Genomic DNA, 14,888 nt, shown 5'->3' with positions numbered 1-14,888 from the left:
CTGGTCATTAATGAGATGGTCTACAGATTCACATTGGTGCGGTTCAGTCTTGACATACATGAAATGGTCTACAAATTCACAATGGAGCGGTTCAGTCTTGACATACACGAGAAGGTCTACAGATTCACTTTGGTGAGGTTTAGTCTTGACATACATGAGATGGTCTACAGATTCACTTTGATGATATTCAGTCTTGTCATATATGAAATGGTCTACATATTCCCTTTATTGAGGTATAGTCTTGACATCCATGAGATGGTCTACATATTCACTTTGGTGAGGTTCTGTCTTGTCATATATAAGATTGTTTACAGATTCACTTTGGTGAGGTTTAGTCTTGACATACATGAGATGGTCTAAAGATTCACTTTGGTGAGATTTAGTCTTGGCATACATGAGATGGTCTACAGATTCACTTTGGTGAGGTTCAGTCTTTACTGTTTTATGTTGTGTTTTGTATACAATTTTACGTCGGTGAGGGTTAAGTCTTGACATGCATGGATTGGTTTACAGATTCACTTCGGTGAGGTTCAGTCTTGACATGCATGGATTGGTTTACAGATTCACTTTGGTAAGGTTCAGTCTTGACATGCATGGATTGGTTTACAGATTCACATTGGTGGAGTTCAGTCTTGACATACATGAGATGGTGTACATATTCACTTTGGTGAGGTTTAGTCTTGACATACATGAGATGGTCTACATATTCACGTTGGTGAAGTTCAGTCTTGACAAACATGAAATGGTCTACAGATTAACTTTGGTGAGGTTCAGTCTTGACATGCATGGATTGGTTTACAGATTCACATTGGTGATGTTCAGTCTTGACATACATGAAATGGTCTACAGATTCACTTTGGAGAGGTTTAGTCTTGACATACATGAGATGGTTTACAGATTCACTTTGGTGAGGTTCAGTCTTCACATACATGAAATGGTCTACAGATTCACTTTGGTGAGGTTCTGTCTTGTCATACATGAAATGGTCTACATATTCACTTTGGTGAGGTTCAGTCTTATCATACATGAGATGGTCTACAATTTTACTTTGGTGAGGTTCAGTCTTGTCTTTAATGGGATGGTATAGAGATTCACTTTGGTGAGGTTCAGTCTTGACATGCATGGATTGGTTTACCGATTCACATTGGTGAGGTTCAGTCTTGACATACATGAAATGGTCTACAGATTCACTTTGTTGAGATTAAGTCTTGATATACAGATGCAGTCTTGTCATTAATGAGATGGTATAGACATTCACTTTGTTGAGGTTCAGTCTTGACATTCATGGATTGGGTTACATATTGACATTGGCGAGGTTTAGTCTTGACATACATGAATTAGTCTACAGATTTACTTTTGTGAGGTCACATGACTAAAAGACGTGTCAAGGTACTTTTCTATCCGAAATTCATGTATTTGGTTTTTATGCTATATTGGTTATTCTGATCGGTTTTTGTCTTATGCTTAGTCCGTTGCTGTGTGTGTTACATTTTAATGTTGTGTCGTTGTTCTCCTCTAATATTAAATGCGTTTCTCTCAGTTTTAGTTTGTTATCCGATTTTGTTTTTTGTCCATAGATTTATGAGTTTTGAACAGCAGTATACTACTGTTGCCTTGATTTAGTCCGGTCATTAATGAGATGGTCTACAGATTCACATTAATGCGATTCATTCTTGACATACATGAAATGGTCTACAGATTCCCTTTGGTGAGGTTTAGTCTTGACATACATGAGATGGTCTACATATTCACTTTGGTGAGGTTCTGTCTTGTCATATATAAGATTGTTTGCAGATTCACTTTGGTGAGGTTTAGTCTTGACATACATGAGCTGGTCTACAGATTCACTTTGGTGAGATTTAGTCTTGGCATACATGAGATGGTCTACAGATTCACTTTGGTGAGGTTCAGTCTTTACTGTTTTATGTTGTGTTTTGTATACAATTTTACGTCGGTGAGGGTTCAGTCTTGTCATTAATGAGATGGTATAGAGATTCACTTTGGTGAGGTTCAGTCTTGATATGCATGGATTGGTTTACAGATTCACTTTGGTAAGGCTCAGTCTTGACATGCATGGATTAGTTTACAGATTCACATTGGTGAAGTTCAGTCTTGACAAACATGAAATGGTCTACTAATTCACTTTGGGGAGGTTCAGTCTTGACATGCATGGATTGGTTTACAGATTCACATTGGTGAGGTTTAGTCTTGACATACATGGATTGGTCTACAGATTCACTTTGGTGAGGTCACATGACTATAAGACGTGTCACGGTACTTTTCTATCCCAAATTCATGTATTTGTTTTTTATGCTATTTTGATTATTCTCATCGGATTTTGTCTAATGCTTAGTCCGTTGCTGTGTGTGATACATTTTAATGTTGTGTCGTTGTTCTCCTCTAATATTAAATGCGTTTCTCTCAGTTTTAGTTTGTTATCCCGATTTTGTTTTTTGTCCATAGATTTATGAGTTTTAAACAGCAGTATACTACTGTTGCCTTGATTTAGTCTGGTCATTAATGAGATGGTCTACAGATTCACATTAATGCGATTCAGTCTTGACATACATGAAATGGTCTACAGATTCACTTTGGTGAGGTTTAGTCTTGACATACATGAGATGGTCTACAGATTCACTTTGATGATATTCAGTATTGTCATATATGAAATGGTCTACATATTCCCTTTGGTGAGGTTTAGTCTTGACATACATGAGATGGTCTACAGATTCACTTTGGTGAGGTTTAGTCTTGACATTCATGAGATGGTCTACATATTCACTTTGGTGAGGTTCTGTCTTGTCATATATAAGATTGTTTACAGATTCACTTTGGTGAGGTTCAGTTTTGACATACATGAGATGGTCTACATATTCACTTTGGTGAGGTTCTGTCTTGTCATATATAAGATTGTTTACAGATTCACTTTGGTGAGGTTTAGTCTTGACATACATGAGATGGTCTACAGATTCACTTTGGTGAGATTTAGTCTTGGCATACATGAGATGGTCTACAGATTCACTTTGGTGAGGTTCAGTCTTTACTGTTTTATGTTGTGTTTTGTATACAATTTTACGTCGGTGAGGGTTCAGTCTTGTCATTAATGAGATGGTATAGAGATTCACTTTGGTGAGGTTCAGTCTTGATATGCATGGATTGGTTTACAGATTCACTTTGGTAAGGCTCAGTCTTGACATGCATGGATTAGTTTACAGATTCACATTGGTGAAGTTCAGTCTTGACAAATATGAAATGGTCTGCATATTCACTTTCGGGAGGTTTAGTCTTGACATACATGAGATGGTCTACAGATTCACTTTGGTGAGGTTCAGTCTTCACATATATGAAATGGTCTACAGATTCACTTTTGTGATGTTCAGTCTTGTCATACATGAAATTGTCTACAGATTCACTTTGGTGAGGTTCTGTCTTGTCATACATGAAATGGTCTACATATTCACTTTGGTGAGGGACAGTCTTATCATACATGAGATGGTCTACAATTTTACTTTGGTGAGGTTCAGTCTTGTCTTTAATGAGATGGTATAGAGATTCACTTTGGTGAGGTTCAGTCTTGACAGGCATGGATTGGTTTACAGATTCACATTGGTGAGGTTCAGTCTTGACATACATGAGATGGTCTACAGATTCACTTTGTTGAGATTTAGTCTTGATATACAGATTCAGTCTTGTCATTAATGAGATGGTATAGAGATTCACTTTGGTGAGGTTCAGTCTTGACATGCATGGATTGGGTTACACATTGACATTGGTGAGGTTTAGTCTTGACATACATGAATTAGTCTACAGATTCACTTTTGTGAGGTCACATGACTATTAGACGTGTCAAGGTACTTCTCTATCCCAAATTCATGTATTTGATTTTTATGCTATATTGGTTATTCTGATCGGTTTTTGTCCTTAGTCCATTGCTGTGTGTGTTACATTTTATTGTTGTGTCGTTGTTCTCCTCTAATATTAAATGCGTTTCTCTCAGTTTTAATTTGTTATCCGATTTTGTTTTTTGTCCATAGATTTATGAGTTTTGAACAGCAGTATACTACTGTTGCCTTGATTTAGTCTGGTCATTAATGAGATGGTCTACAGATTCACATTAATGCGATTTAGTCTTGACATACATAAAATGGTCTACAGATTCACTTTGGTGAGGTTTAGTCTTGACATACATGAGATGGTCTACAGATTCACTTTGGTGAGGTTCCGTCTTGTCATACATGAGATGGTCTACAGATTCACTTTGGCGATGTTCAGTCTGATCATACATGAGATGGTCTACATATTCACTTTGGTGAGGTTCTGTCTTGTCATATATAAGATTGTTTACAGATTCACTTTGGTGAGGTTTAGTCTTGACATACATGAGATGGTCTACAGATTCACTTTGGTGAGATTTAGTCTTGGCATACATGAAATGGTCTACATATTCACTTTGGTGAGGTTCAGTCTTTACTGTTTTATGTTGTGTTTTGTATACAATTTTACGTCGGTGAGGGTTCAGTCTTGTCATGCATGGATTGGTTTACAGATTCACTTCGGTAAGGTTCAGTCTTGACATGCATGTATTGGTTTACAGATTCACATTGGTGAGGTTCAGTCTTGACATACATGCGATGGTCTACATATTCACTTTGGAGAGGTTTAGTCTTGACATACATGAGATGTCTACATATTCACGTTGGTGAAGTTCAGTCTTGACAAACATGAAATGGTCTACAGATTCACTTTGGTGAAGTTCAGTCTTGACATGCATGGATTGGTTTACAGATTCACATTGGTGAGGTTCAGTCTTGACATACATAAAATGGTCTACAGATTCACTTTGGTAAGGTTTAGTCTTGACATACATGAGATGGTCTACATATTCACTTTGGTGAGGTTCAGTCTTCACATATATGAAATGGTCTACAGATTCACTTTAGTGATGTTCAGTCTTGTCATACATGAAATGGTCTACAGATTCACTTTGGTGAGGTTCTGTCTTGTCATACATGAAATGGTCTACATATTCACTTTGGTGAGGTTCAGTCTTATCATACATGAGATGGTCTACAATTTTACTTTGGTGAGGTTCAGTCTTGTCTTTAATGAGATGGTATAGAGATTCACTTTGGTGAGGTTCAGTCTTGACAGGCATAGATTGGTTTACAGATTTACATTGGTTAGATTCAGTCTTGACATACATGAGATGGTCTACAGATTCACTTTGTTGAGATTTAGTCTTGATAAACAGATTCAGTCTTGTCATTAATGAGAAGGTAAAGAGATTCACTTTGGTGAGGTTCAGTCTTGACATGCATGGATTGGGTTACATATTGACATTGGCGAGGTTTAGTCTTGACATACATGAATTAGTCTACAGATTCACTTTTGTGAGGTCACATGACTATAAGCCGTGTCAAGGTACTTTTCTATCCCAAAATCATGTATTTGGTTTTTATGCTATATTGGTTATTCTGATCGGTTTTTGTCTAATGCTTAGTCCGTTGCTGTGTGTATTACATTTTAATGTTGTGTCGTTGTTCCCCTCTAATATTTGATGCGTTTCTCTCAGTTTTAGTTTGTTACCCCGATTTTGTTTTTTGTCCATAGATTTATGAGTTTTGAACAGCGGTATACTACTGTGGCCTTTATTTAGTTTGGTCATTAATGAGATGGTCTACAGATTCACATTGGTGCGATTCAGTCTTCACATACATGAGATGTCTACAAAGTCACATTGGTGCGGTTCAGTTTTGACACACATGAGAAGGTCTATAGATTCACTTCGGTGAGGTTTAGTCTTGACATACATGAGATGGTCTACATATTCACCTTGGTGAGGTTTAGTCTTGTCATACATGAGATGGTCTACAGGTTCACTTTGGTGAGGTTAAGTCTTGACATATATGAAATGGTCTACATATTCACCTTGGTGAGGTTTAGTCTTGACATACATGAGATGGTCTACATATTCACCTTGGTGAGGTTTAGTCTTGTCATACATGAGATGGTCTACAGGTTCACTTTGGTGAAGTTCAGTCTTGACATGCATGGATTGGTTTACAGATTCACATTGGTGAGGTTCAGTCTTGACATACATAAAATGGTCTACAGATTCACTTTGGTAAGGTTTAGTCTTGACATACATGAGATGGTCTACATATTCACTTTGGTGAGGTTCAGTCTTCACATATATGAAATGGTCTACAGATTCACTTTAGTGATGTTCAGTCTTGTCATACATGAAATGGTCTACAGATTCACTTTGGTGAGGTTCTGTCTTGTCATACATGAAATGGTCTACATATTCACTTTGGTGAGGTTCAGTCTTATCATACATGAGATGGTCTACAATTTTACTTTGGTGAAGTTCAGTCTTGTCTTTAATGAGATGGTATAGAGATTCACTTTGGTGAGGTTCAGTCTTGACAGGCATAGATTGGTTTACAGATTCACATTGGTTAGATTCAGTCTTGACATACATGAGATGGTCTACAGATTCACTTTGTTGAGATTTACTCTTGATATACAGATTCAGTCTTGTCATTAATGAGAAGGTAAAGAGATTCACTTTGGTGAGGTTCAGTCTTGACATGCATGGATTGGGTTACATATTGACATTGGCGAGGTTTAGTCTTGACATACATGAATTAGTCTACAGATTCACTTTTGTGAGGTCACATGACTATAAGCCGTGTCAAGGTACTTTTCTATCCCAAAATCATGTATTTGGTTTTTATGCTATATTGGTTATTCTGATCGGTTTTTGTCTAATGCTTAGTCCGTTGCTGTGTGTATTACATTTTAATGTTGTGTCGTTGTTCCCCTCTAATATTTGATGCGTTTCTCTCAGTTTTAGTTTGTTACCCCGATTTTGTTTTTTGTCCATAGATTTATGAGTTTTGAACAGCGGTATACTACTGTGGCCTTTATTTAGTTTGGTCATTAATGAGATGGTCTACAGATTCACATTGGTGCGATTCAGTCTTCACATACATGAGATGTCTACAAAGTCACATTGGTGCGGTTCAGTTTTGACACACATGAGAAGGTCTATAGATTCACTTTGGTGAGGTTTAGTCTTGACATACATGAGATGGTCTACATATTCACCTTGGTGAGGTTTAGTCTTGTCATACATGAGATGGTCTACAGGTTCACTTTGGTGAGGTTAAGTCTTGACATATATGAAATGGTCTACATATTCACCTTGGTGAGGTTTAGTCTTGACATACATGAGATGGTCTACATATTCACCTTGGTGAGGTTTAGTCTTGTCATACATGAGATGGTCTACAGGTTCACTTTGGTGAGGTTTAGTCTTGACATACATTAGATGGTCTACAGATTCACTTTGGTGAGGTTTAGTCTTTACTGTTTTATGTTGTGTTTTGTATACAATTTTACGTTGGTGAGGTTCAGTCTTGTCATTAATGAGATGGTTTAGAGATTCACTTTGGTGAGATTCAATCTTGACATCCATGGATTGGTTTACAGATTCACTTCGGGGAGGTTCAGTCTTGACATGCATGGATTGGTTTAAAGATTCACATTGGTGAGGTTCAGTCTTGACATACATGAGAAGGTCTACAGATTCACGTTGGTGAGGTTCAGTCTTGTCATATATGAAATGGTCGACAGATTCACTTTGGTGAGGTTTTGTCTTGACATTCATGAGATGGTCTACAGATTCACTTTGGTGAGGTTTAGTCTTGACATACATGAGATGGTCTACAGATTCACTTTGGTGAGGTTTAATCTTGACATACATGAGATGGTCTACAGATTCACTTTGGTGAGGTTTAGTCTTGACATACATGAGATGGTTTACAGATTCACTTTGGTGAGGTGTAGTCTTGACATACATGAGATGGTCTACAGATTCACTTTGGTGAGGTTTAGTCTGGACATACATGAGATGGTCTACAGATTCACTTTGGTGAGGTTTAATCTTGACATACATGAGATGGTCTACAGATTCACTTTGGTGAGGTTTAGTCTTGACATACATGAGATGGTTTACAGATTCACTTTGGTGAGGTGTAGTCTTGACATACATGAGATGGTCTACAGATTCACTTTGGTGAGGTTTAGTCTGGACATACATGAGATGGTCTACAGATTCACTTTGGTGAGGTTTAGTCTTGACATACAAGAGATGGTCTACAGATTCACTTTGGTGAGGTGTAGTCTTGACATACATGAGATGGTCTACAGATTCACTTTGGTGAGGTTTAGTCTTGACATACATGCGATGGTCTACAGATTCACTTTGGTGAGGTTTAGTCTTGACATACATTAGATGGTCTACATAAAATTGAGAATGGAAATGGGGAATGTGTCAAAGAGACAACAACCCGACCAAATAAAAAACAACAGCAGAGGGTCACCAACAGGTCTTCAATGTAACGAGAAATTCCCGCACCCGGAGGCGTGTTCACTTTGTTGAGGTTCAGTCTTTACTTTTTTATGTTGTGTTTTGTATACTATTGATTGTCTGTTTGTCTGTTAGTCTTTTTTTTTAGCCACGGAGTTGTAAATTTTCGACGTATGAGTGTCGGTTTCCATCTAGTATCTTCTGTTTAACTTTAAATTGTCCAACGTTCATCAAGTATGCCAACATATTTAATCGAGTATGTCATTGTGTATTACAAAACATTATCTACATGAACAAGGTAGGCTTTGAAACAAAAACATCAAAATAAAAACAAAGTTTTGATTTTGAAAAAAATTGATAAATCCGAACAAGTTTTTTAGTCAATTGAAATCAAGTCAAATATAAAGATTCGAGTATTAGCTAAACATCAACCTTATTTCTTGTGTATAGCACTCATTTGCCTCAATTCTAGTTTTGGGTATTTTGTAATATTTTCCAACATTTACACTCAGAAAAGTTCATAATTTATATATATATATATATATATTTATATATTTTCACTTCCAATCAAATGTAGCCACCAGTTGACTTTTCGTTAACGAGTTTTATCGAATTGCAATATGACCATTCTGCATTATTGTTTTTTTTTTCAAACAGGGGACTGACAAGTTAGGTTTTATTAAACAGCAAATACAAATTGGATTCAGTCATGTTCTTTCTGAAAACAATACATGTATGTAACAGCATTATTAAAAAATTTAATCGGGGTTTACCATAGATTATTTAAGGTTTCTCCTCAAATATGGAATATCCCGCATCAGTTTTAATGTTCCAAGCACAAAATACTTTAATTCAGAACATTATTCTGAAGCAGTGATATTTGGAAAGAAAATACTTAAGTTCAATGTTTTGTCATAAAATCAGGAATTCGTGATACACATGTTCATGTATAATCTTTTAGTGATATTCAACCTGTTGATTGTTTATAAATTAAGGTTAGTGCTTAATAAAGGCAACAGAAGTATACCGCTGTTCGAAATTCATAAATCAATTGAGAAAAAAAAAAACAAATCCGGGTTACAAACTAAAATTGGGGGAAACACATCAAATATAAGAGGAGAACTAGGACACAACAGAAACACAGCATTACAACTATTACTTTATAAGTTCATCTATTGAGCAATTATTTATAATGATCACTGACAGTTATGATGTTTGGGGAAAACATATAATAAACAAAACGATAGATCATTTTCAATTTCAAGAAATCGCAATGTCTCTTTCATAAAAGATATGTACATTAAAAAGGATAAACATGATTTCCATATCCACATATACTTGTTTGTGATGGTGTTTACGTAATTCATGCTTTAATTAAATTAAACTTTGATAGACAGTTTTGCCGGAAACAATGTGTCAACGTAAGCTTCAACTTATTTTAAAAGGCGACCTATTCAACACTGTAATAAAATCATTGAATATTGATTTTATTGGTATAAATATTGATTTTGTTCTCAGTAAATTAAAAGCCAACTAAATATTACTAGTATTTTATATACATATACATATAAACGGATCTACCATTTGTCGATACCTGAAACTTGGCATTGCACAAGGTCATGTTTTTCTCTTGCTGTTTATGACGTCTTTACACTAAATCCATTGGATGTTGGATGTGCATGGATTGATAGTTTAGTCTTAGATGAATGATTTTTTTATTAGTTGCTAGTGGCTTTGGACTAGCTGTCAGATAACTGCGAGTACTTTCAGATCTGTTCAATGTGTCTTTTTGTGTCGGGATGTATAAGTACCCGGCCACGTCCACTTGTATTTTTTGTCCATCTGATGAGTTAAGCCTTTTTCAACTCATTTTTATAGTTCTTTCTTATGTTATACTGTTATACCACTGTCCAAGGTTAGGGGGCGGGTTGGGATCCAGCTGACATGTTTAACCTCGACACATTATTTATGTATGTGCCTGTCCCAAGTCAGGAGCCTGTAATTCAGTGGTTGTCGTTTGTTTATGTGTTACATATGTGTTTTTCGTTAAATTTTTTTACATAAATAAAGCCGTTAGTTTTCTCGTTTGAATTGTTTTACATTGTCATATCGGAGCCTTTTATAGCTTTCTACGCGATGTGGGCTTTGTTTATTGTTGAAGGCCGTACGGTGACCTAAAGTTGTTAATGACTGTGTCATTTTTGTCTTTTGTGGATAGTTGTCTCAGTGGCAATCATACCACATCTTCTTTTTTATATATTCAGTCAATTTCACTGTAATGTAAATACCCAACAGAAACGAATGGAATTCCTGGGTTCACAGATGATGATATCTTAAGTAAAATAATAATTATGAAAATTAAAGAAATTCTAGTTGTGTGAGTGCATCGGCGCAGTTTACACTTCAATAATCTCTCGAAAAGATGTGCTTAACTCCTTGATATTTTTTCTTTAAATTTCCATAGCATATTAGTTATCTCTCATTCGGAATGAGTTCTTCTGTCACTCATTGGAAATTCACTGTGCATGCCATGAACGACAGTAGGTTTTAATGATACACCTATATGGAGTTATTTTCTTTCAGAAGATAGCTCCTTCTTTTGTTAAGTCAACCTGGACGATTTCAAGTTTCAATTAATTTTGCTTCAAGGCATACTGTTACGACCTGTGTTCAGCCTGAACTGCAGATACTATATATGATGATCTTGTAAATCTTGCGGTGAAGCTACAATAACACCCCCCCAAAAAAAAAACAAAAACAAGAAAGAAAGAAAACAAAACAAGCAAACACACAAGCTAAAAATCTTAAGTGCAATTGGTTCCCAGTGACCATGAAAAATATGACACATTTATTACAGAACAGGTTCCAAAATTGATATTGTTTGAAGCCTTGGGAGTGATTTAAATAATTCTTGCACGCGTTAAACAACCAATTAAGAAAACTTCATGTTATTTTTCTTTGCCTGCATGTATCAATGCCAGATTTTCATACAATGTATATCAAAGGTGTATATCAGACGGGTAACAGACACGTTAAAAATCAATGTTGATCAACTATTTGTATCATAGATGTGTCTGCTGGAGATACAAACTATTTTATTTTTTAGCCATGACGTTGTCAGTTTTTTATTCATGTATGAGTTTGACTGTCCCTTTGGTATCTTTCGCACCTCTTTATATAGAAAATTACATTGTTAGTGCTCTCCCGTGTACAATTCTTGCCAGGCATTTATGCAATTCCGTATTGCCCTTGGACAGATAAAATATGATAATTGATGGGGACATTGGAACTTTTGTTTTTCATTTTTATCAAAATCAATGCGAACAGAAAAATGCATTATTACAGAGCCCTATGTGTGCCATGTAAATATAAATATTTTCGTTTGACAGAGATTTAATCTGGTGCGCACCAGTTTGAAATATCGTGTGCACGACTTTGAAACTCATGCGCAATCGTTTAAAACCGCAGTGCACGACTTTAAAACTAATGTGCACGACTATGAAACTCGTGTGCACGACTAAGAAACTCGTGAATATGATTTATGATATTTTTACATTTTAAAATTGGTGTGCATAATTTTCAAACGCAGTTTGACTGTCTCTATACTGGTTTGAAAGTTGTGTGCTACATTTTGAATGTCCTGCGCACGAGTTTGAAAGTCGTAAACCAGATTAAAACTTCAGCACACAAAATATGATAATATTTACATAGCACTTCAGGGTCTATGTACTATTCTCAAAGACTATACACAGTGGAAACAAATAGTTTAAAAACAAAAACATAAATAAAAACCTGATCAACAATATTATCCAATTCCCTTTTAAAATATTCGTCTGTTATGAGAGGGCTATTTTTTAAACTTGAAAAGTGTTTTTAATGTAATCGTTAACATTATCATACGACTGGAGCAAGATATATTTATTGGGCCTTTGACATCTCTTCAACTGTTTTTGTTCCTATACATCTTTGGGTTTCAAATATTTGTCTTTAAGCGTTCCTAATGAAGGTAAATTCAGAAAAACACTTCGGATGAATAAAACTTATAACGTGATGTTTTAATTTGTTTATTTATGAATACTTTATAAATTAATAAGAAATGATTTTTTTTTTATTTATGAATATGTCTGTTTGCAAGTGTACACAAAAAGCGCACTATCTGCCCTTCTTGGACTCCGATTCTGATAGTAACTGTAAATCTCTACTACTAGTTATACTACTACTACTACTACTACTACTACTACTTTTCTGTGGAAAGACCTGTTGTTTTTCTTTTTTTCTTTTTTTTCTTCCGCCTAATTTTGTTCTTGCGATAAATATTTGTTTCGCAATGTGTCGCGTAGATATTTAGAATATGATATCGAACAGTTTATGCGTAACCGAATACTTTTCTTTGTAGAAGTTATTTCACCAAACACTGTTTTCCTTGTGTCCACGACTCCTTCACAATTTTTTTTTTTAATTGCTCGTTATATCCTTCGCATGATTTGTCCAATTTCGACCGAAGCAATATGAACGCTCCATATGAGACTTATTTCCCCTTTTGTATTTGAAATTTTGAAATGTATTTTAAACTGGAACACCATAAGTGATAGAGACCTAGGATCTTTTGATTTGAGGTGCTTGGTCCAAAAAATGAAAATTATGTCACGGTCAAAGGTCAAGGTCATATTCTTATTTTTGATTTAGGCTTATTTCCACTCATTTCCAGAAACTGTATAAGATATCGACAAATTATTTTGACTTAATTGTTAGTTGCTACATGTCGTAACTTTATAATTTTAGTTGAAAGGGTGCATAGACAATGAATGGGAGTTTTTGCCCCTATCATATCTAAAATTATGTGTAAAGTGATATAACATATTAGAGACCTAGGGTCTTTTGATTTGATATCCTCAGTTTGTGACCTTGAAACTGAGGTCAAGGTCATATATTAATTTGACGTTCTAGATTTTGACCTTTGCTTTAAATTCATATCTATACATCATAAAGCCATATGAACTGACATTTTAGACTGATTTTTAATATTTTGATATCGAAATAGATATTAACTGGTGGAAAGACCTTCAATTGTTCTCTAAACAATTGGTTTTTAATTATCATTATTATTGTTATAATTACTTCTACTACTACAGCTGCTAATATTTGTCCTACTTCACCATTACATGCCGTTTCTACTTTTGTAGTTTCTTTTTCTATGAAAGCTTCAAACACTATATATATATTGAATGTCTCAGATAAGGTCGCACATAATAAAACTACTTCTGCTTGTATTTCTATTACTACTATTTCTAATACTATTTCTGGTATTTGTATTACTACTGCTATAAGTTATTGAAAGTAGGATAAGATAAGGATTGGTGTTATGAAAATTTGCTGTTACAATTTTTAATAAAACAGTTTAGATTAAGGATTGTATCTCCCTGATGCGAAGCTCTGATTCCTTGCTCGGCTTTGGCTATACATTTTTGTTCTCATTGGTTTGTAGCTCTTCACCTTTTAAATAATCATTGGATTCTCAAAAATTTGGCCTCGAGCATGACTGAAGAGACATTGATTTGTTGTCGAAATTCGTATCTGGTGCAGAAGAATTGGTACCGTTTGTGTTATTGGACAGTTTTAACCAGTACATTTTTTGACAGTTCTAACCGAGTACAGTTTTGGACCGTTCTATATTATAACAGAACCTGCAGATCTATCTCGAGAACCGTTCCTGAGAATCTATCTATTTTTATTTTAATTTGCTAATACATGTAGTACTACATTAAGGTATTTATTTTCTTTCATTCGTTCTTTCTTTCTCAGATTTATCTATTAATTTAGTTTCATTTATTTGATTACATTTGTTAATTATATTCATGTATTTCTCATTCTATCTATGTATGTAATTTGTTTTACATTCCTTCAAATATTTGCACACAAATATTCAAGAATATCTATGTTACTTGTGTTTGTATACCCCTATTTAACTATAATGTATGTCTGTTTGTTTTTTTCACACATTGTTGTCAATATAATCGATGTTTTGTAAACAACTGTCATACAATTATGAGATTTAACTAGCTACAAAATCACGTTTCATCTACCATTTTCTAAATAAGAAAATGTCTGTACTAAGTCCTGAATATGACAGATGTTTTCCATTCGTTTGATATGTTTGAGCGTTTCATTTTGTCATTTGATAAGGGACTTTCCGATTTGAGTTTTCCTTGGAGGTCGGTTTTTTTGTTATTTTACTTTTCAGCATATGCCACCGTTTCCATGTTCATACAAAAACGCTAAGGTATTGTTACAAAATATTTTATGAAGTGATGTTATCTTTGGTATTTCGCTGCATATTTGAAGATACAATGCTTTTACTCTATTTACTCTATTTGCCCATATATTTGTTTTGTCTGTTTTTTTTTCATTCAATGAAATATTACAATTCCTGCATACACGTTGATATTAAAGTACCTAGTATAGTTCAAGCATGTCTAAAACATGTTCTTATATGCATTCACATTATATGGGT

General features: G+C 35.0%; 1 protein-coding gene across 1 annotated transcript; it reads right to left on the bottom strand.

Annotated features, from left to right (window-relative positions):
- Positions 1-754: 754 nt before the first annotated feature.
- LOC139493056 (involucrin-like) lies at positions 755-1,975 on the bottom strand. Its single transcript, XM_071281197.1, has 2 exons — positions 1,683-1,975; positions 755-1,190 (listed from the first exon to the last, which is right to left on the bottom strand). The coding sequence occupies exons 1-2, from the start codon at positions 1,973-1,975 to the stop codon at positions 755-757; spliced, it is 729 nt and encodes a 242-aa protein (XP_071137298.1).
- Between the last annotated feature and the right edge of the window lie 12,913 nt (positions 1,976-14,888).

This window comes from Mytilus edulis, chromosome 10 (assembly GCF_963676685.1).
Source record: "Mytilus edulis chromosome 10, xbMytEdul2.2, whole genome shotgun sequence".
Classification (NCBI taxonomy): Eukaryota; Metazoa; Mollusca; class Bivalvia; order Mytilida; family Mytilidae; genus Mytilus; species Mytilus edulis.
This window is presented reverse-complemented; position numbering and strand designations above follow the sequence as displayed.

Coding starts and splice junctions, on each gene's coding strand:
- LOC139493056 (XM_071281197.1), bottom strand. CDS start 1,975: ATGACAAGACTGAACCCTCACCGACGTAAAATTGTATACAAAACACAA. Junction 1,191..1,682: donor GAATCTGTAGACCATTTCAT/GTATGTCAAGAA, acceptor ATCTCAACAAAG/TGAATCTGTAGACCATTTCA.